The following is a 20,045-nucleotide window of genomic DNA, read 5'->3' on the forward strand; positions in this document are numbered from 1 at the left end:
CAGTGTATGCAGCAGGAGTCACATTTAGGCAGAGCCGTAGAGAGAAGACTCAGGCACACGAGGTCTGACACTGGTTATGTGGATGATTATGACTGGATTTATTGCTGATACAGTACCTAAGTATTGTCAATATAAGACAAGCAGTTCTAAAGGGTTTATATATAAGCAGGAAGAGCTAGAAGTGTTTACACTCTTTGGCTTTGCAGAATCCATAATTATAATACAAGCACTCTGGAACTACTTTAAGATTTTTATCTCACTATGTGACAGTTTCTCCTGCAATTCTCATCTGATTTTCATACTGGGACAAATCCTATTGCCCATCAAAGACAGTTGCAAAGTGGGAGATGGAGGAAGTGAGGAAGACTATCTTTTGCCACAGTCACACACACCCATCTTCATCAGAAGTGAGGTTTGTACTCCAGCTTGAATCTTGACATATGAATAAAGCAATGATACTTTCCTAGCCCATGCAAATTTAGAGAGGTCAGGAGAGAAATACTGTCCTGCACTGTGATGAAACAGAATGTCCTGAAACTGTTTTGTGGAGAGATTTGCTCAGGGCCATTTGGTGCAATAACATGGCTAGGCTTCAATCCCAGTAAATTTCTAAACCACTTGGCTGGTTTTTATGTTTTAGTGGCTGTTTGTTCTTCCAGTTCCTTCTCTTGGGACAACTTCATTTCTCTGAATATTAAAATACTGAGTGTGCAGAGATGTGCTGGTGGAAGACTGAGTTCAACTCCTCCCAGAGTTTTACAGAACAGGAACTTGGGTCCTGCTTGCCCATACCTCATCTGCCTGTGTTACCAGCTGGCTTGTTCTCAGGTTTTCTTCATATTTCTGATGCACTCTACTTAAAGGCTATTTACACCTCTTAACTCTCTTCAACTTGAAATACTACGGTGTTATGTACTATATAGATTTTAAATCACATTAATGGATTTTTTTTGGTGGTTTTTTTTTTTGTTTGATTTTCGTTTTGGTTTTGTTTGGGTTTTTTTGGTTTTGGGTTTTTTGGGGTTTTTTTTTTTGTTTTTTGGGTTTGTTGTGCTTTTTTTTTTGTGGTGGGTTTTTAAACCAGCTAGAGGGTCACCAAGTTACAAGTTTGCAATTTTCATTTTTAGGTGGGATCTGGCAAGCTTTTAAGTCTTGCAACTGGTGAAATTTCCCTCTAGAGCCTGATCCAAAGTCAGTAGATGCATTCAGCAGTTGGGGCAAGGTTTTTGCTGATGTTGGCAGATCTCTGAGTGCCTCAGTTTTCTATTCCAACACCTTCTCTAGTAACACATCTGCTTCTCTCTTGAGGGAGGTGGGGGTTAATCTGTGACATTCATCCCACATACACATCTACTGTTTCTTCTCTCCCAACCAATGTTCCAAAACTATCCCATACAGAACAATCTCTGGCCCCGATCCCTCAGAGGCTGCATAAGGTCCTGAGCTGCTTTAATCTCTCCAGAAACTCAGTAAAAATTTGTCACATAACACTTGGCAACCAAGAGCAGCAGGTGCTCCTGGTCATAGTGACAATCAGCAGATGTCCACTGTGAAGCAAGCCCAACACCAGCTCAGGTGTCTACACCTAAAAGTGGTCTGATACCTATATCAGGTTCTACATTAGGAAAAGATCATTTGCCACCACAGATTTTTCGGTACTCCCTTGCTTTTGGCAGAGGTAATGGCACCTCTGCAATACTGAGCATCACTGGGCTGAAGAGAGAGAGCTGCTGCCCTGAATCTGGGATGCACTGAGTGCCTTTACAGATCCTTCCAAAGCAGCATTTGATTTCCTTGAAGCTGTACCTGTTCATATTGTAAAGAGTGAAAATAACTGGTATACTTTTATTCTCTTCCCAGTAAAATTTGCAGTTTTAAGGTTTAATGGACCATCTTGACAAAGGTGACTGCACATTCATACAGCATAGACCTAGTCCAAACTCTTGATAGCTCAGGTATCCTCATAATTGCCTGCTCATTCATTTTGTATAGAGTTCAGAAGACTCATACCTTCAGTTTCAAGAACCTTCCATCTATTTTATTTGCTTGTAGCTTCAGTTTGGAGGAAATTGTCCATGTCAGCCTTCTGCAGGTCTTGGCAACTTCTTAAAGATACTGTGCTCGCTTCTTCCAGTATATTCCTTGTCCCAGCTATGTACGTCGCACTCCATTACTTCCATCAGCTCTTCAAAAATCTGGGGCCTGTTTCAAACAGGGTGGGTTTTTTTCTACTAAAACATGAAAGTTTAAACACCAAGGAAATTCTATCTCCATTCTAATCTCTGTTTCAAGATGTTTCACCAAAATTCCTTGAAAGGGTATTTCTCATTTAAACCCGCTTCCTCTTTCAAATCTCAGCTTTTTAGTTATCCTTACTGGTTTTGTGAATAAAGTCCAAAAGAAAAACATAATAAAAATAAATGTCTTGCTGGGAGTCCCTGGATAGCTGTATTTAAAGCTAGGAACATAACACTCTTGCCAAACAACCGGGGAATGAAAATATGATTTGAAATGGCCGTAACTTAGTAGGGTACAAATAGATTTTTGGCACTGACTGTCAAAGGGGTAGGGTTGCATGGTCAGGCTGTGACTGCAAGACACTTTTCACCTTCCCTTTTCTGCCCCTTTGCCAGTGCCTTTCTCCATGCCAGTGTTGAGTTGTACAGTCACAGACTGCTGGATCAGGGAGCTTGAAATTACCTCAACAAAACTGCAGATTAGTTTTTAATGGGATCATTTTATTAAACCAGCTGCTGAGGAAACTGGGCAAATACTGCTGTCTGCATAAAGATGTCCATGTGGCAGAGAGGGACTGTGAAATCACCTTCCCATTGTACCATGGGTTTGAGTGCCCTTACGTTGATTATCCATGTGCACCATTAGCTCTCCCATTTATGGTACCCTCTCTATCAATAATTGGTGTATAAGTGAACAGTCAGGTAATTTGTGGGCTTTATCCTTCCTAGTGACAAAACAAAGAGGCTTCTTGAAAGAAGGATAGATTATGCATCACCAAGGATGAGATTTTTTATTTTGTGTATTTGTTTAGGGTTGACAACAAATTATAGTGACAATTGAAAGGCGTGTATCTCTACCCTCACCGTCAACACCTTGTATCAGCAAGCTCAGGTCCCCTGAAATGTAGGAAAGCTGTCTCAGAGCCCTGGTCCCTGGTGCCACCAAATACACTGAAAATATCTATGCTTTCCACTGGGGAAACATAACCCTTTCTGTCAGTTCAGTCTGGAGATCAAGTACCTGCTGCAGTCCTGGTGAGCTCCATTTGGGGTTTTTCCTTGTGGAAGGACAATGCTTACATGTGGCTCCAGCTGAGCCATACACAAAGTGCAGCTCTTATCCAGCTTAACTAGCTGGTGGGAATATAACTAAAGTAGAAAAAGCTCTATAATATATTTCAGAATAATTTGGACCCTCACAAACCACATGAATAGACCAAAACTGAGCCACATTTTTAAGCGCAGCTTCTTTGCTGATCACACAGCTGGACAGCACAGGCACTGGCTATACCTCTGCACATGTACTGAGGATGTAACTGAGAATGAATAACAGAGCAGTATCAAAGCTATCAGTCCTACTGTCAACTGGAGAACTCAGCCCTCCAGTGATGTCTTTTTCTTTTCTAGATTTCATTGTAACATGTCACACATGCTGTGCAATGATTTATATAAGTCAACATACATTAAAATGAATGAATAAAGAGGAATACATGAAAGAAAAATGCTCTGTGGTCACATTCATTATACTCCAGCATCAGTTCCAGTATATAAACTTGAAAATGTTAAAATTAAATAGTCATTCCCGCTTTGGTGCCCAAAGCAAGCAGAGATTTGGAATGTGACTTTCCTTTCAGACAATGATAGGTTCACTCTATTCTTTTTACATAAACAAGAGCTAAGGATTGCTCAGTAATATAGTGCTTATTTAACTCTATTTATTCAGGATTTTTCATGCTAAGTAAATAGGCAATATAAGGCCTCTTTAAAAAGAAAAATAAAATTTATGATAAAACTTCTTTCAACTAATTTTGAACTTAGAACTCTATGTGGCCCTCAATGACAGGAAATATCCTCTTGGGGAAGCCCTAATCAAAGTAAAACGGTAGTTATCCATTCCCAGCAAGATGCCACTTCCTTTTCTGGATCAGAGGAGGGCCTGGGGACAGAGACTGGCATGAAATTGGAGAAGAGGAGCCACCAGATATGAGCATGAAGGGTCACTGAACCCAGGGCCGCCCTGGAGGTTGTGTCCTTTCCACACCCTCCTGCCAACAGCGCTGGGTGGAACTGGACCAACAGAGAAGGGGCTGGAGGCTCTGAGAAGTTGGTCCATTTCTTTATGAAGGTTTGGCACCAACACCTCTGGAAGTCAGCCACAGGACAGCCACTCTCATGGGGGGAGGAAAAGACTGGCTGGTCCACTGGGCAGGTTGCTCCAGGTTGTTCCAAGTATGTGATGTCTAACCAGATCCCACAGATACCCAGTGATGGCAAAACACACACCACCTCCAGGTCACTCAACCCTTGCTGATGATTAGATTTAAAGAATTTTTTTCTAGCCTAAAATTCTCTGTTGCTATTTTTGCCTTTTATTCCCTGTATGACCATATCTCTTTACAGTGGGGTCTCACCCCATTAAGACCTGCATTTTGCTTGATCTAGTTTTGTTACTTTTCTGTTTTCAAAAGTCAAAGCTGTATTTGTTCTCAGCTTTCAGTGGCTCATGTATTTTCCTTCCCACTTTTCCACTGGAAAAAAAAAAAAGGCAGAACAGCATGAAACCCTCAATTTAGGCAGAAGCATAAAGCAAAAGTTTCTTCTGTTTTGAAATAAACATATAAAAAGGACAGAGTTCTGCATTTAAAAATAAATAATTAAAAGTTTGGGAGTTTTATCATTATAAAACATCTGTGGTGGGGAGTTTTTCATACAACAGCTTCAGATTTTTGCCCTGGAGCCATGCTTTGCAGGAATACCTGGGTTTGCCTTAGCCTGGAGCTAGTAGACAGAAGGATCCTCTTCAAGTGCATCCAAGAAAGCAGAAAGGCAACTGTGCCATGTAACACATGCACAAAACTTTGCTGTTACACACATATTGTGAGCTTCATTTTTCCTGCATGAACAAAATACTGTCCAGTTACCGCTATCACCTCGTGATGAATGTTCACACAGTTCTGTTGCATTTCCAGAATTGGGGAAGTTTTTCTTCTGAAAAAGGCAATAGGCTCAGTGTGTAAGTGATAAGTACTTAAAATCATTGGTTATGATTTGCTATGATGATTATACACCACAGTGACAATAACCCAAAACTGAATAATCCATCACAAGTGAACACAAAGCCAAGTAGATGCTACCACAGTAAAGGATGTGGGGATGTTCTGTATTGAGGCACTCTATGAGACAGAGAAGGAAAATTCTTCCATTCCTTCATAGTGGTCTCCCTTTCAAGGAAGTAGTATAATGGGCAAGGGAGGTACTCCACTTTTCCAAGTTCTCCTAATTCTTTTCTTGATTTTTCTACTTGATCTCTTGAGATAATGGGATTGTTCAAAGACACCAGTGAATAGAGGGCATGCTTCACAGATCTCATTCCTTTACTCCTCTCCCTCTTTTGCCACCTTTCTCAAATTTTCTCAGCTTTTATCATCTCTTTCCTTCAGGGAAAAAAAATGGAAAGAGACTGGCAACTTTAAAAGGAAAAATTACTTTTGTTTTCAGCTCAAGGCCATCAGTCTTAAACTGTCTATCTGCACAATGTCTTCAATTCTCAGCGACCAGGGGAGAGGAATGATCTGGAGCCAGTTCAACATACCCATTGGACCAATACTTGCTCTGTGCTGGTCCAACAGCTGTAGTATTTTGTCTTGATCCAGTTGGGATCCAGCAAGGGTGAAAGTACTAAAATATACTGACAAAAAATTTCCAGCCTCAATAATCTGGCCAGAATCATCAAAAGTGAGAGGTGAAGATCCTGGTGCTGCTGAGCTCCCATTTGCCAGTAAGGGAGCCAGCCCAGCAGGGCTAAGGCCTCATTCGGCTGCTTTTGAGATTTTCCCAGCCTTCTCCTTCCATAAAATGCCCACCTAGAAGGCAGGTGAATAACCTAATTGCAAAGCAAGGCCAAACTCTGGGTGCTACAGAAAGGGACACCCACTCTCCACGCCAAGCATCAGAACCTGTTCTTCTGAGCAAGTGACTCTGGACAATTTTGTGGGGACAAATCTTTTCTAGAAAAGCAATTGCTGGGTTGCAATTTGGTTGGGAAAAAAAAATGTTTTCCAGGCACAGAGAATCCTACAATAGCCACTAGATGGCAACAGGTGCCTGCCAGGTAAACGGCGGGCAGGGTGCACACAGGCAGGATCCCTCTCCTGCCTCTGGAGCGCTCAGAGCCCGGGGCACGTTAGACAAGAACCACAAGGGCTCGAGAGAGGAGCAAGGCAGGGCTGGCGTGCTATGGTCCTGGGGCCACCACTCCTGAATATCCTGCCACCCACCCATTAGCTCCTCCTGAGCTGCTGCTCTGCACAGCACAGGCAGGATTGAGCAGAAACACCTTTCTTCAACTCTACATCCATGAGAAGGCTGTGTAGCATACCGTGCATAAATCCAAATCCACCAAGTGTTTTATTTCCAGATGCAATATTAAATTCCATGTAATATCGCTCTATCTTTATAGGCACATCAAACTTCTTTAGGAACAGCGCATTTAACTATTTTTTTCCCTCAGGTGCAATGAGATAGACTTGGTGGCTTAATAGAAGCCATCCATTCCATTCCATTCCATTCCATTCCATTCCATTCCATTCCATTCTTTTTCCTTGTTTAGGTCCTTCTCATTTTTCTCATTTTCCAGCCCCCTCTTCCTAGCACTTTTCCAGTCTAATTCCCACCATCCTCACTTCTCATTTGACCTGTCTTTCACTGAACGACCATTTGTTCCCATCCAAGCACTTCAATTCTCCCACAGGATCCCTCCCAGACCTCAGTTCTCCCTTGCTTTCTGCTTGTTCTTTTCCTTTCCCTTTCCCTTTCCCTCATCAGTTTCTTGCACACCCTTGAATCACATATAATGTAACCTCTCCTTTTGCCCTTGTCCTCCATTTATTTCTTAAAAAATCCTTTCCTCAGCTCCATTCTTCCCTCATCTCAGTCTTCTTGGCATGACCAAGAACTTTTGTGGATGAAAAAAGTACATGGAGGTACTGACATTGAACCAAGTTAGCCTTTACCTAGGGAGCCTTTACCTTATTTGCACTAGCTTCTGTGAGTCAATATGATGAGAGAAGTTGTGTAAATATCAAGTAAAGCAATCATAATCCCCTTTTCCTTAGCCAACCTTATTCCTCATTTCTTTCAGTCTGATGTGACTGGAATCACCTTTTGGGCTTCCAGGATGCAGAAAACAAGAACTGGGACAGATTCAATATCAAAAAGCAGCTGACCCAGAAGTTGAGAAAATAAAACCTGTTCTTCAAGGAAATTATTGAACACTCTCTGGCTCTTGGAGAAAATGCACAGGGTATTCTTCTGCCAGCTGGGGCCCAGATGCCAGGGCACATGACAAGGGATAGGTATCAAAGCAAGCTACAGCCTGTAACAACCCATTATACTCATAAGTTGGTCTTATCATGAGTCTCAGAATCAACACTTTCTGAAAAGCAGTTTATTAAATGCAAGAGCGTACTGCAATGCTCTACCATTAGTACCACTACCACATACCTTGTCCAAAAGGCTGGGGCTATTGGAACAAAACAATGCACAGATCCCTGCCATGACATTGATTTGTCTTTTCAGCTCCACAACTGCTAGATTTGCCTCTTCCTCACTGAAAGGATCTCACTATCTCATTATCCAGGTGTTCTGGCATTTAATATATCCTCTGTAAAAGCAGCTGTTACCTTATACCAAAGTAAGTACCTGAGCTGCCCAGGCCTGCTTCTGAAGTCACTATGAAGAAAGCAGCCCCAGGAGCTGTAGGGGTGCACCTGGTTTTATGCAGGCCAAGGAGCAAGGCATTTGGGGTTGGAAGGTGCAAGTTCTTCCAACTCAGACTGCAGGATGTCCACTCTTCCCTCCAGCACACTCTGGCTCTTCCAGAGCCTGCCAACAGCTCACAGGGATTCAGGGTCAATATTCAGATCTTATGCTTGCATAGGTTAGATGTCAAGGACACACTAAAATAGATAAATTAAACCCTGTGAAAGAAATATGATTGTACGTGAAGGGAGGTTTTGCCTGTGGGAGATTTTTGTTCCCTGCACGATAACTATGGATAAAGTCAGAGGTATGGATATCCATGAGTGATCCTTAGACACATATTCCATCTGTGTTTGGAATGTTCAATCAGCCAGACCAAATAATCACAGCAGTACAAAGATCTTGGACTACAACAGTTTTGATGCTTATATTGTTGCAGAAGACTATACTGCAGACATCTTTTTGGAGCTATAAAGCATAACAACTCATTTTATTGACTTGTATTTTCTGATGAGGGAGCATATCTGATGCAGAGCAGTTTCTGAGAGGTGTTGCACAAAGTGTACAGTGTGTGAAGGAAATACAGACACATCTGAAGTCCTCCAGATATATGAAAGGAGAGTTGATAGCAACATTTTTGACCAAAGCTTGTGTTTTAATGCTTCCTACAGGCAGAAGTTTACTTTGGACCTATACAGGGTTGGAAACCTATAGGTTTTCAACCTATAGTTGAAAAGAGTACATGGATAAAAGCATGGGGTTGTTAATCAGCTCTCGTAAAATACAGATGATACTATAAAGCACCAGAAGGTCACACCACAGACTACCCTCCTTCCAAAGCAGGGAGAACAGAAAGCTCACATTTGTCCTGCCAAAAATAACCTCATTCATAGTGCAGGATATCACAGTTGGCCATCTTGGAAATATTCCTTCCAGACAGCACTCCTCTACTCTGTTTCACTTGCAGGCATATTTCTGCATCCTTTACTTGTGAAAAATCTGGAGAAATAAAAGTATTATCTTGGTTTTCCAAGGAATCCATAACTGATGTTTTGTCCACCTACATTTCTGTCCATCTCCCACCACAAGAGTTTTCCACTAAGTCACAGGAATCTTTTAGTACTGGGTGCTTTTCCAACCATCTCATTTACACTTGGTCATGTATGAGGTAGCGTACAAACTGCTTTTCTCATATTACACTTTTTTATTTGTTATCTGTTCCCTGCCTTAATATGTTTTTATGTTAGGTAAATCCCAAAACATGTCTAGAATAAATTCTAGAAATGGCTACTTCTATGACAAGAATACCCTGAGAAGCTACTCAGGAGACAACTTAAAATTCAGAATATCTAAAATTAGGCAAAAAAAAAAAAAATACTAATGAAGAAGGAAATTGTGAGAGGACAGAATTTAGCATCATAAGGAGAAGACAGGGTGCTTATTTGCAGTCATCCACAATTGATATGCTCAAAGTCTCTTTCCTTTAAGAAATATTTAGAAAATAAAAACAATACCTGTATTGTCTGCAGACAACTTGTGTCATGTTTGATTTTTTTGGTCAGTAATTTTCAGGCAGCCAATTAAATCTGCAGGTGTACTGAACAAAAGAGAGTCACTAATTTATTTGTGAAGTTTATGTAAGTATTTGTATTCTCACTGAGCAAGCCAAAAGAATTAGTGATTTAATGTAAAAGCTGGGTTCAGATGAAATGTACAGTCACTGCACATACAGAATCATTGCCAGTGAAAACAACTCACACAATGAACCTGCTAATTGCCCTAACTTCATAAACTCAACCCTGGATCCGAGCTCTCCATGCTCAAACTGCTTGGCTTGGCTGCTCCACCGCAGGTCATTGGGCAAGGCCAGCACTGTGAGCTTGCGAGGCAGCTGCAGGCATGGACCCCCGTCACACAGCAGGTGGAGTTGGGGTCTTACCTCCCAGAGGGGTCACAGTGCTCTCAAAGAGACAGGGGTGCCTCCCTCACATGGAGTGAGACTCTTGGTCTAAACTGCCTGGCTTCCTTCTCTGCTGGGCAGCACAATGGGCACTCCTGGGACCAGACCCATCACTGGGTGAGCTGCTGGTGCTCTGACACCTCTGATTGCCCTTCCAGCGCAGGAAGGCAGTCACATCGGCCTGGATCCAAAATAGGATGGGTATTCCACAACTCTCATCTCCACAACAGACCATGTTTGAGACACTTGAGTCAGTACAGGAGCTCCTGAGTCAGGTCTGCTCTCAAAGCAGCATCCCAACGGCCAGCATTGATTGCAGGAGACTGCCCAAAACACACACAGAAATGCCACATCCTATCACCACAGTTCAGGCTTCCTATACAGTGTGAGAAGGATGTGAAACAAGCAAGTCCTTGATCTCAAATTCTGAAATTTTTGAGCAATCAATGATCTGTGTAAATTTATAAGTCCCAAACGCTCCCTGATTTTACCTTTGATGGGTGTCTACTCCTGATATGAATAATAAAGAGAAAATTACTATTGACTTGCTATCAATAAAGAGGTGACTCTTAGACAAAGAGGTAAAACCACTTCAGAAATGTAAACAGTGTCAGTATCCTGAGAGGCTCAGTTGATTTACCTAAGCATCAAAAGCAATAAAAATATTTAAATGTTACTGCAATGCAGCCATTGATTTAGTTACCAAGTTGGTCTATCATATGTGAAAAGTGAGCTCAACTCCTTCAAAAACTTCAAAAAGTAGGAAAGGTTATTATTTCTATATAGGTGGAAGAGCAGTGGTAAAGGAAACCTGGACTTCATATGATGTTGTATGAAGTCCAACATCATAGAAGAGCTAAGTAAATTAGCAAATAAACATCAAATGATTAATCTGTGCTAGGAGTGTTCTTAAAAGCCTACAGACTTGCACACAGGAAATGCATCTACTATAATATGGTGGATAGTCATTAAAATGTTCTACTAAATAATAGGGAAAAATTCAGAACAAGTAAATACACTGTATGGGTGACTCACACATACATGACATTTCTACCGCAATTTTTCTATCAGAGACTGCAAATAAAACAGATTAAAAGCTAAATACAGGGTCTGCAAAAGCTTTACTTAATGACTGTGAGAAGCATCTGGCCATTTGCATATGCTGATTTGTTTTTTTTTAGTAAAACAAGCTAATCTTATCCAGGTTGTATTTCCATCCTACAGGTAACTACATCAGAAAATAAGGAATATATAGCCATTTATGTCTTTAGTAGGAAACCTAGCATAGAAATAAGGAGACAGTCAAAGAGAAGATTTATTTCAAAAGCAGGTGGTGCCTGAAGGCAGCTGTGGGACAGGGCTCGTGTGTACAGTGTGTACAGAACTCGTTGCCTCCTGGCACTAAGCATCAGACACAATCATGCAGCTCCACTCCTTCCTGAGAGCATGATGTGGTTAGACAGCCTGCATGTCTTTTCCTTTTCAAGGTCTTGCAAGGAGGAATAATTCAGGAGAAACTGCCATGCAACGAAATGAAATGTTGGTAGGTTTATTTTCGTGCTTGGTACTTGGCATGCCAAGCCTTCACTTGTTAGTGTAAAGATGAAGTAACAAGAGGGCAATTTGGGTTGGTTTTCCCAGAAACAGCATCTCTGAGAAATAAAACTGGGTGAAGTTGTGTCACTGTATGTATGCAACCAGCAAAATTCAAGCATTCTTTTCAGTTTGGTTGTAAACTCCTGTAGAAGTGTTTTTGTTTGAGCCTCCCAGCCCTAAAGGACATGGGCTTTTCCCCATATAAGGAATGAAAGAGATTGTAAAGCAGCTATTAAAACCTAGTGAGTTAATTTGCTAAAAAGTTGTCACATTAGTGAGAATAAAGTTTTCGTTGTCAGCATTAGATTTGCACATATTCAGTTGAATTCTAAAAATCATTCAAATTTTTCTCTTAATTGTGGAAGGTACATCCTTCTCTCACTCAAGTCTGGAAGCATGTTACAGTTCACATCTCAGCAACACAGGATCCTGATGTCAACTGCAAAAAGCAATTTGAAGACTGAGTGTGTTGCAGCAGTTGCTTATATGAGATCCCTCATGAAATACATGGAGAAATCTTGACAGGAAAGTGGTTTAGAGATGTACAGCTGTCACCTACTGTGTAGTTACAGCTACATTTGTTGGAAATAAATTGCTATTATTCAAGAAATAGAGTCAAAACCTGTTCAAAAGCAGATGACATAAGATTTTCCTGCAAAACCAGCAAGTTGTCCAGGATATGTTTGTGTGCCTTTGTTGCACAGTCAGAGAACAGCACAGCTGAGGTAAAAGCTATAAAAGAAATCTTTCCTATTACCAACAAGGGATTCAAATTCCTTATAGAAGGAAGCACTGTTTGTACCACTGCCAACTTCCACCTAAGTCCTTGAAAGACCCAGCAGGAGACTCAGCAAGGATTTGCATTGCTCTAAATATATCGGGAGGCAAACTAGTTTGGGGAGACAGCTTGTGTCTAGAAAAAAAACACCTCTAAAAAGATATGGCAAAAGTAATACCTACCACCATGCAGGCTCTGGGAGGTGCTGCCAAGAGGGCTGCAGTGTGTGGTAGCCCCTAGCCATGAAACTCCTTGGCCTGCCTCAGAGCTGAGAAGATCTTGGAAGGCAGAAGTGGTACTGTACTGGCTTGGCTCTGCCCCAAAATTGGCACATGGAGATTACACCACTAATTATTTTCCCATACTGGGCAAATCCTACCCTGAAGGAAAAGCTATAACATTTTCTTTTCCCAGTGCAGTGTACTCCCACCCAGGAGATCATCTGGGTCTTTTTATACAACATTATATAACATGGAGAAAGTCTGTGCTCTTTACAAAGGCTTTTTTAGGGTTTTACAGACACCTTTCCTTGTGCTTTCACATGTGATAAAAAGGCTTTTATAAGCAGAACATACCTTTCCCCACTTCATCACCCCACATGTCATATGCAGTGCTTCTGTGAGAGGGCTGCCTCTCACCTGGCAAGCAGAACGGCTCAGGTGGCTGAGAGAAGCCACCTCCCACTGCAGCCAGGCAGGCTCCCTTCCCGCTGTCCCGCTCACGCCGTGGTTTGTCACTGGATACCGGGCAGCGGGGCTGCGCCTTGGCACCCGTGTGTCCGCACGGCCTTGCCCTGACCGCCCCAGCCCCGCTGGCACCAGGGCCGCGCGCAGCCCCGAGGGCAGCCCCGGGCCGGGCAGTGCGGCCAGGCCGCCTCTAGGTGGGGCAGCCCGGCCACCGGCGGCACCGGGACGGCTCCGCCGCTGCCAGCGGAGCGAGAGCGGAGCGAGCCGGGCCCGGGACAGCGAGCCGGGGGTCTCCGGTGGACGCGGGAGGAGGCAGCTCTGGGCACGGCGGGTTTGGTCTTTCCCTGCTGAAATGTAATACACGACCGAGAGACGGCGGGCCCGTGTGTTATAGTATATCACGGTGTATTAAGGCTCGTGGCTCCTTCCAGACGGCGAGGAATGGGAGGTGCGGAGCTCTGTCAAGGGTGGAGGCACGGTGGGAATCGTGCCCCCCTCAGACATCCCCGTTTCAGGCGCTGCCCTGCCTCTCCACTGCGTCCATCATGTCCACTCCGAGCCTTTTCCAGCGAGGACAGTTTGCGCCCGGTTTCTCCGTCGCACACCCGGAGGCGGCCCTGTGCGCCCCGCACGCCGTGGCCGGGCAGCCCGTGCCCTCCGGTGCTGCCCCGGCGGAGCGCGGCCGGGAGCGGCTGCCAGCCCTACGCCCGGGTGGCCAGCGCGGTGCACAGCCGGGCCACCGCTCTCCCCCCATCCATCCATCCATCCATCCATCCATCCATCCATCCATCCATCCATCCATCCCTCCGTCTCTCCCTCCCTCCCGCTGCCCGTCTCCTCCGCGGGATTGGGGGCCGCGCGGGCCGGGACCACCCAGCTGGCCCCCGGCCGCCACGGCCCCGGCACGTCGGCCCTGCCCGGCCTCCCTCCGCCGCTCCTCTGCGCCTCAACGCCGCTGCCGCTCGCTCTCCTCCCGGCCTCTTCCCCAGGCATTTCCTCCCCCAAAGAGAGGTTTACTGATCAGAAAGAGGGTGCAGAGATCGCCCGAGTAGGCGAAAGAAGAAAAAAATATTGAGAAAGAAAAAGAGAAAAAGAGATGGGGGGAGTGGGGGGAAGAGCTGAGTAAATTAGCAAAGAATTACAGCCACTGTAAACAATACGCAGGTATTTTCAACAGCTTGGGCACGAAACTCTGTAAATCAGGGTCTTCCTAGGCTGGAACTCCGTGTCCCGGAGCACGGCGTGAGGCTGCACCGGGAAAGGCTCGCCTTTCTCCCCGCCGCTCGCCTGCCCCGGCAGCGCCCGCTTTGCCTCGCTCTGGGTGCTCTGCCGCACCTGAGCGGACCCCGACAAAAGAGACGCCCTGTCCGGGGCTCCACCGGAGCCGGCCGTCAACCCAAACCACGACTCCCACGACCCGCACCTCCAGCCCTTCCCCTTGGAAAAGCGGAGCCCTTCCTCTGTCCCCGCGTCTGAGGCCACTCATCTCTTCTGACATCCCATCCCTCTTGGCTGTTAAGGAGCCTTTAAAACACTCGTGCAGGACACCCTTCCTAGTCCCCTAAGTATATTCTTGTAAGTGGATTTCTCGCAGCTTCCCTAGATGCTTCTTGTTTACCTCCAGCTCTTAAAATTTCCCCTTTTTTAGTGTATCGTGACACCGAAGTCTTTGGTGGCAAAGCGATGGCTTTCCTGGGAAAAAAATTAGGTAAAAGGTGAGTCCAAGCAGGGTTATTAAAATGGTCTGAGTTTGTTCAGAAAGAGAAAGACAGCTCCCGCTTAGTCATGCAGAGGTGCTCTGCAGCTTTGCGCTGTGTATGCAAGTGGGATTATTTATTTTGTTGATTTCTTTTTGATGTAAAAATTATGACTGAAAACATTTAATTCGTACCGGAGTCGTTGATAATCAATTATTGTCACTTCGTAGTCTACTGCAAACCGACGTTCAGCTCTGTGAGATCAAGTAGGGAGGTGTTGGCTGTGGCCACACGCCTGCGGAGAAGCCCGGTGACACCCTGGGAATTTAGCTCATGGAGCAAAGCGGGTTTGCGGGCATCTTTTTTCTGTGCTTTATGTCCTTATGTTGCCGCGTTCACCCAGCACCAAACACCCATGTTCGTGAGGCACGGGCGTTTCATTTCTCGTGTACCCACTTGATACCCTTGCCGGTATTTTTATTAGCTCCAAGAATGCCAAAAAATATTTTAAAAAGAGAAAAGCATGATGCTTGGGGGCATATTGGTTTTTTGGCAACGAGTCGCAGATATACAATTCACGTGCGTGTTATACTTTCCAAAGTCTTCCTGTGTAGGGCCGTTTTCTGTTAGGAAAAGCATGGTTTAAGGAAAAGAGTTTAATCTCCGAGAAATTGCTTTCCTAATACGGGCTTTATAAGCCCCATGGACAGAAGACCGTACTTAATATAAACCCGACCATGTTTTTAAGCAAACGCAATAGTCAAAAGCGCATTTTTCAAAACCAGCCGAGGCTGATTTGCGTTTACCCCGGCAGCGCGGGCGGCCGGGGGCTTGGCCGCTCATGCCGCCGCATTTACAGCCCCGCACGGGCGCGGCGTCTCGGCCCCCGACAGACTCAAAACAGGCGAGTTCCGATGCCCTTCCCCAGCGGCACGCAGCAATGCACGCCAAACCGCGGCGTTGGTCCCGTCCCCGTCGGGACCGAACCTTTCCCCGGCGCCAGGTTGCAGCGCTCTGCAGAGGCGCGGCGAGGGGGGAAGCACCTCTGAACTACGATCCCACACTCTCCATGTGGAAGCCGCCGCTTTCCGCCATGCAGTGGGACCGTCCCTTCGAGCGTCTCGTCGGCCGCGGGCGCCGGGGGAGGCGGGGGCGCCCCGCGGGCCGCAAGGGGTTAAGAGACGGCGCGCCCCGGCGCGCGCCCCGCGGAGCCGCATCGGCCCGCGGCGGGAGCCAATGGGCGGGCGGGCCGCGCGGGGGCTGCCCAATGGGAAGGCGCGGGGCCGGCGCTGTCGGGCGGCCGTGAGGGATGGCAGCGCCGCCGGCAGAAAAAGCGGAGGGCGGGCGGGGGCGGGACAGAGCGGGGCGGAGGCAGCGCCCGTGCCGCCAGGGACCCGCGGCGGCGCCCGGCGCAGCGCGGTGGCCCCGGTGGCCCCGGCCCTATGGGCGGGCGGGCCGGCAGTGGCGCAGAGAGGCTGCTCCCGCTGGCGCCCGCCCTCCCGGCGGCAGAACAGGGCCCGGCACCGGCGCGGCGGCGGTCGGCGATGCGGTCGCCCAGCTGAAGGCGCGGCACGGTCCGCTGCTCCTCCGCGGGACTTGCCCGTCGCCGGGCCATGTCCGTCCGCGGCGGCAACGCCCTGACGCCTTTTTCCATCCAAGCCATCCTCAACAAGAAGGAGGAGCGCGCCCGCTACGCGGCGGGGCGGCCGCCGCTCCCGGGGGCGGCCGGCGGCTGGCGGCTGTGCGGCGCCGCCGAGGACCCGCCGCTCCCCGCGCCCGCCGTCCGCGCCCCGGCCCCGCGGACGCCGGCGGGCTGGGACTCGGACTCCGCGCTCAGCGAGGACCCCGAGGGCGAGCGGCGCTCCGAGGAGGAGGGCGCCGGTGGCAGCGCCCGCCCCGCAGAAGCCACGGGCGGGGGGCGGCCGGCGGAGGAGGAGGCGCAGCCCCCGGAGGCGGCGGAGCGGGACACCACCGGCCTCAGCGACAGCGAGATGTCGGCCGCCGTCTCAGGTAGGGGCGGCCCCGATGGCGGCTCCTCCGCACCCGCGCGAGGAGGGCGGGAGGGTCCCGGAGGGCTGGGAACGGGAGATGACCGTGGCTCTCCGCCGGCTCCCCGGAGTTGTGCGACAGGCTCGGTTGTGCCGGGGGGGGAATGAAAACCCGAAACGCGTCCCGCGGGGCGAGGGAGGGCGGATCGGGGAGGGCCTTTGGCCCGGCTGAGCCCGCAGCTCGCCAGGGCGCCCGGCGCTTAAAGGAGAGCGAGAAGCCGCGGCCGCCGGCGACGGGGCGGGCAGCGGCTTGGCGGGCTCTCCGCTCGCCCCGTCGCTGCGGGCTGGCCGCAGGGAGCGCGCCTGGCCGCCTGTGCGCGAGTGAGGGCCCCGCGAGGAGCGCGGATGCCGCTGTCCCGGTGCCTGCCTGCCCTGACCGCCGTGCTCTCGCCCTGCCCGCAGATCGCAGCCCTCCGGAGGAAGAGGACGGAGCGGGCAAGTGCGGGAATCTGCTGCCGGGGGAGGAGGAGGCGGCGGCGGCTCCGAAACCGCGGAAGAAGCGCTCTCGCGCAGCCTTTTCCCACGCGCAGGTCTTCGAGCTGGAGCGGCGCTTCAACCACCAGCGCTATTTGTCGGGGCCCGAGCGGGCCGACCTGGCCGCCTCGCTGAAGCTCACCGAGACGCAGGTGAAGATCTGGTTTCAGAACCGGCGCTACAAGACCAAGCGACGGCAGATGGCCGCCGACCTCCTGGCCGCCGCCCCCGCCGCCAAGAAGGTGGCCGTCAAGGTGCTGGTGCGCGACGACCAGAGACAGTACCACCCTGGCGAGGTGCTGCGGCCGCCCTCGCTGCTCTCCCTCCAGCCATCCTACTATTACCCCTACTACTGCCTTCCCGGGTGGGCTTTGTCCACCTGTGCCGCAGCTGCCGGCACCCAGTGAGAGGCACACATACACATCCCCCCGGCCCCGACACCCCCACCATACACACTGGCCGCCAGGAAACCCATCTTCCCTCTGCTACCCCCCCGCCCATCAATCCATCCATTCAGCTTCTCAAGTCCAGAACCCCAGCTGCAGCTCTCAGTGCCTCGGACAGTATTTATTATTATTTTATTGTTATTTTTATTATTAATATTTTTGGATGGTTCCTCACCCTCTCCTCTTTCAATGTAGGACTTCTTGGCCATCCCCACCCTGACCCTCACTCTGTCCCCATCCCGCCAGCCAAGGACACTTGCAATTCGGCACAACTTGTTCATGGTATCCATGTTGTCAGTGTATTTGGTGTAGACTTTTTGTTTGTTTGTTTTATTTTGCTTCGGATGGGTAGAGACTCGATCTTGTGTGGAGAAAAAGAGAGAGAAAACAAAGGAGAGGAAAAAAAAAGTACAACCCGCAAAACCAAATGCAACTCAAAAGAGGAGATCAAGGACTCCCTCAGTGGATTGTAAGGAAGATTATTTTTGTCGTCTGAGTCCTTGGTCTTCCAACTTGTTGCAAACTGAGTGTGCCTTGTATGGTGCTGAATGTATGGAAGCCTCTTTCAGGTCTCCCTGCTCTTGTTGCCCATGTTATTCCTGTCCTCCATGATCCCTGGCAAAGGATAAATATGTCACAAAAGGGTGAGACTTATATCGAATCTCTGACTTCTTGTTTTCCTTTTTTTCCTGAGATCTTTCCGTGTTTGGGGAGGGAGGAGTTATGGATTTTTCGCACTTTCCAGATGTATTAAAGTTGTTGTTATTTTTATATTCAATGTGAATATTTCTAGTCAGGCTTTTTAAGAAATCGATGTAACAGGAAACTTTAATACCATCAGTGCCTTTTACAATTCTTCTGCAGAGCTCTCCTCCAGGGATGGGGGTTTCTGATCTGCTAAGCAATGTAATTACAGTCTCTTTCTTCCAAGGTAACTCGTTGCTTTTTTTCCCCTTCTTTCCCCCCCCGCCCCCAATTTCTCTTTTAATGGCACTGTGCACTCAACTAGATTATTTACTTCAAATGAATTGTGAATGTTTGTAAGCTACCCGCTGTACTTGTTTTGTTGGGGTTTTTTGTTGTTGTTTTTTTTTTTTTTTTTAATTTATAAACTTTAGTTTAACACTTACCTCCGCTGCTTGTGTCATTCCTGAGAGCAGACATGGATTTCCCGAGTGATATTTTTTCCCCGCAGCAGACCTCAGGCCGTAGCTCAGACCACATCCCTCCTTTTCCCACTTGCACAGTGAGGATCGTAGGGCCTGGCGGAGATCTGGTCAGCGCCGATGCCCATTCCCTCTATGGGAGGCGGAGGGGACCCAGGAGCTCTGGCCGGGTGCCTTAATCACTTCTTTGGCAATGCCTGTCCCAGTTGGAGCGATCCCACATCTGCCGGAGAGCCGGGATCACTGGCTGAATTTACAGGCGCAGGTAGCGGTGAGGACGCGGTGCAGTCGAAGGAGCCACTGGGACCTCGAACTGCTTTTCCCGGTCGGTGGCAGCCTCACCGTGCAGGTTGTGGCCCCTCTACCGCGGGCCGTGCCCGTTTAAAACCTTTGCGATCCTAGGCAAGTGCGCGGGTCGGTGGATTGTTTTCTCTCTGCTGGAGCCTGGCAGAGAGATCGAGGGCGCGGGCTCAGGATTGGGCAGCAAGAGGGGGCTTCGACGACCTCGACGAAACTGCCCAGACCGTCTGTATCCCGACACTGCCGCGGTAGCCACTTGGGGCAGCCTCCCGCCTTGGACTGAATCTCCTCCAAGCCTCTGTTGAGAGCCCGGGCCCTCGGCGCGGTGCTGGCGGTTCTCCCCCGCCGTCGGCTGCTGTCCTCGGGCGTCTCCGCCAAGGCTAGCGCTGGCCGAAGGGAAGGGCAGGCAGATCTGGGGTAGGCAGCTTCCCCCGGGGGCCGGGGCCGGGCCGGGCAGTGGCGCTCGGAGGGACCGGACCCGGTGATGGCTGCAGTTGTTTCTTAGCGCCGATGGAGCCCTGCCCGGACCACGCTCACAGGCGGCCGTGTTGCCTGGGCGCCGCTGATTCTTCATCACCGCCGGGTTCTTTCCTTTCCCGCTGGTTCGCATGGGCTTTCGCTGCGGCTCCCGGGCACGGAGTGGCTTGCAGGAAGGCCTGGCTGCCCCTTCGCTTCCCGACCGCTGTGCCTGCAAGCCTCCTCCAGATGCAGCCGGGCTCTTTCCCTGTCAGCCCCTCTCTATGGCCCTCCTTTGCTGTCATTTCGCTTTGCCCAGGCTCGGGCACCCCGCAGGTTAGCTATCCCCACGCTGGCACCTCCAGCAGCAGTGGCTGCCCGTGGGCTGCCCCAGCCCCAGCACGGGCTGGGGACGAGCTCTTTGTTCTCAAAGCCGACAGC

At 48.6% G+C, this 20,045-nt stretch overlaps 1 protein-coding gene across 1 annotated transcript; it reads left to right on the plus strand.

Moving 5' to 3' along the window:
- Window positions 1-16,327: 16,327 nt before the first annotated feature.
- Window positions 16,328-18,748, plus strand: NKX3-2 (NK3 homeobox 2). Its single transcript, XM_053941020.1, has 2 exons — window positions 16,328-16,724; window positions 17,165-18,748. The coding sequence occupies exons 1-2, from the start codon at window positions 16,328-16,330 to the stop codon at window positions 17,641-17,643; spliced, it is 876 nt and encodes a 291-aa protein (XP_053796995.1). The 3' UTR covers window positions 17,644-18,748.
- The last annotated feature ends 1,297 nt before the right edge of the window (window positions 18,749-20,045 follow it).

The sequence above is a fragment of the Vidua chalybeata genome, chromosome 4 (assembly GCF_026979565.1).
Source record: "Vidua chalybeata isolate OUT-0048 chromosome 4, bVidCha1 merged haplotype, whole genome shotgun sequence".
Classification (NCBI taxonomy): Eukaryota; Metazoa; Chordata; class Aves; order Passeriformes; family Viduidae; genus Vidua; species Vidua chalybeata.

What these genes read in the sequence shown, in the direction of transcription:
- NKX3-2 (XM_053941020.1), top strand. Translation starts at nt 16,328, where the DNA reads ATGTCCGTCCGCGGCGGCAACGCCCTGACGCCTTTTTCCATCCAAGCC. An exon ending in GATGTCGGCCGCCGTCTCAG is followed by an intron (nt 16,725 to 17,164) that starts GTAGGGGCGGCC and finishes CCCTGCCCGCAG; the next exon opens with ATCGCAGCCCTCCGGAGGAA.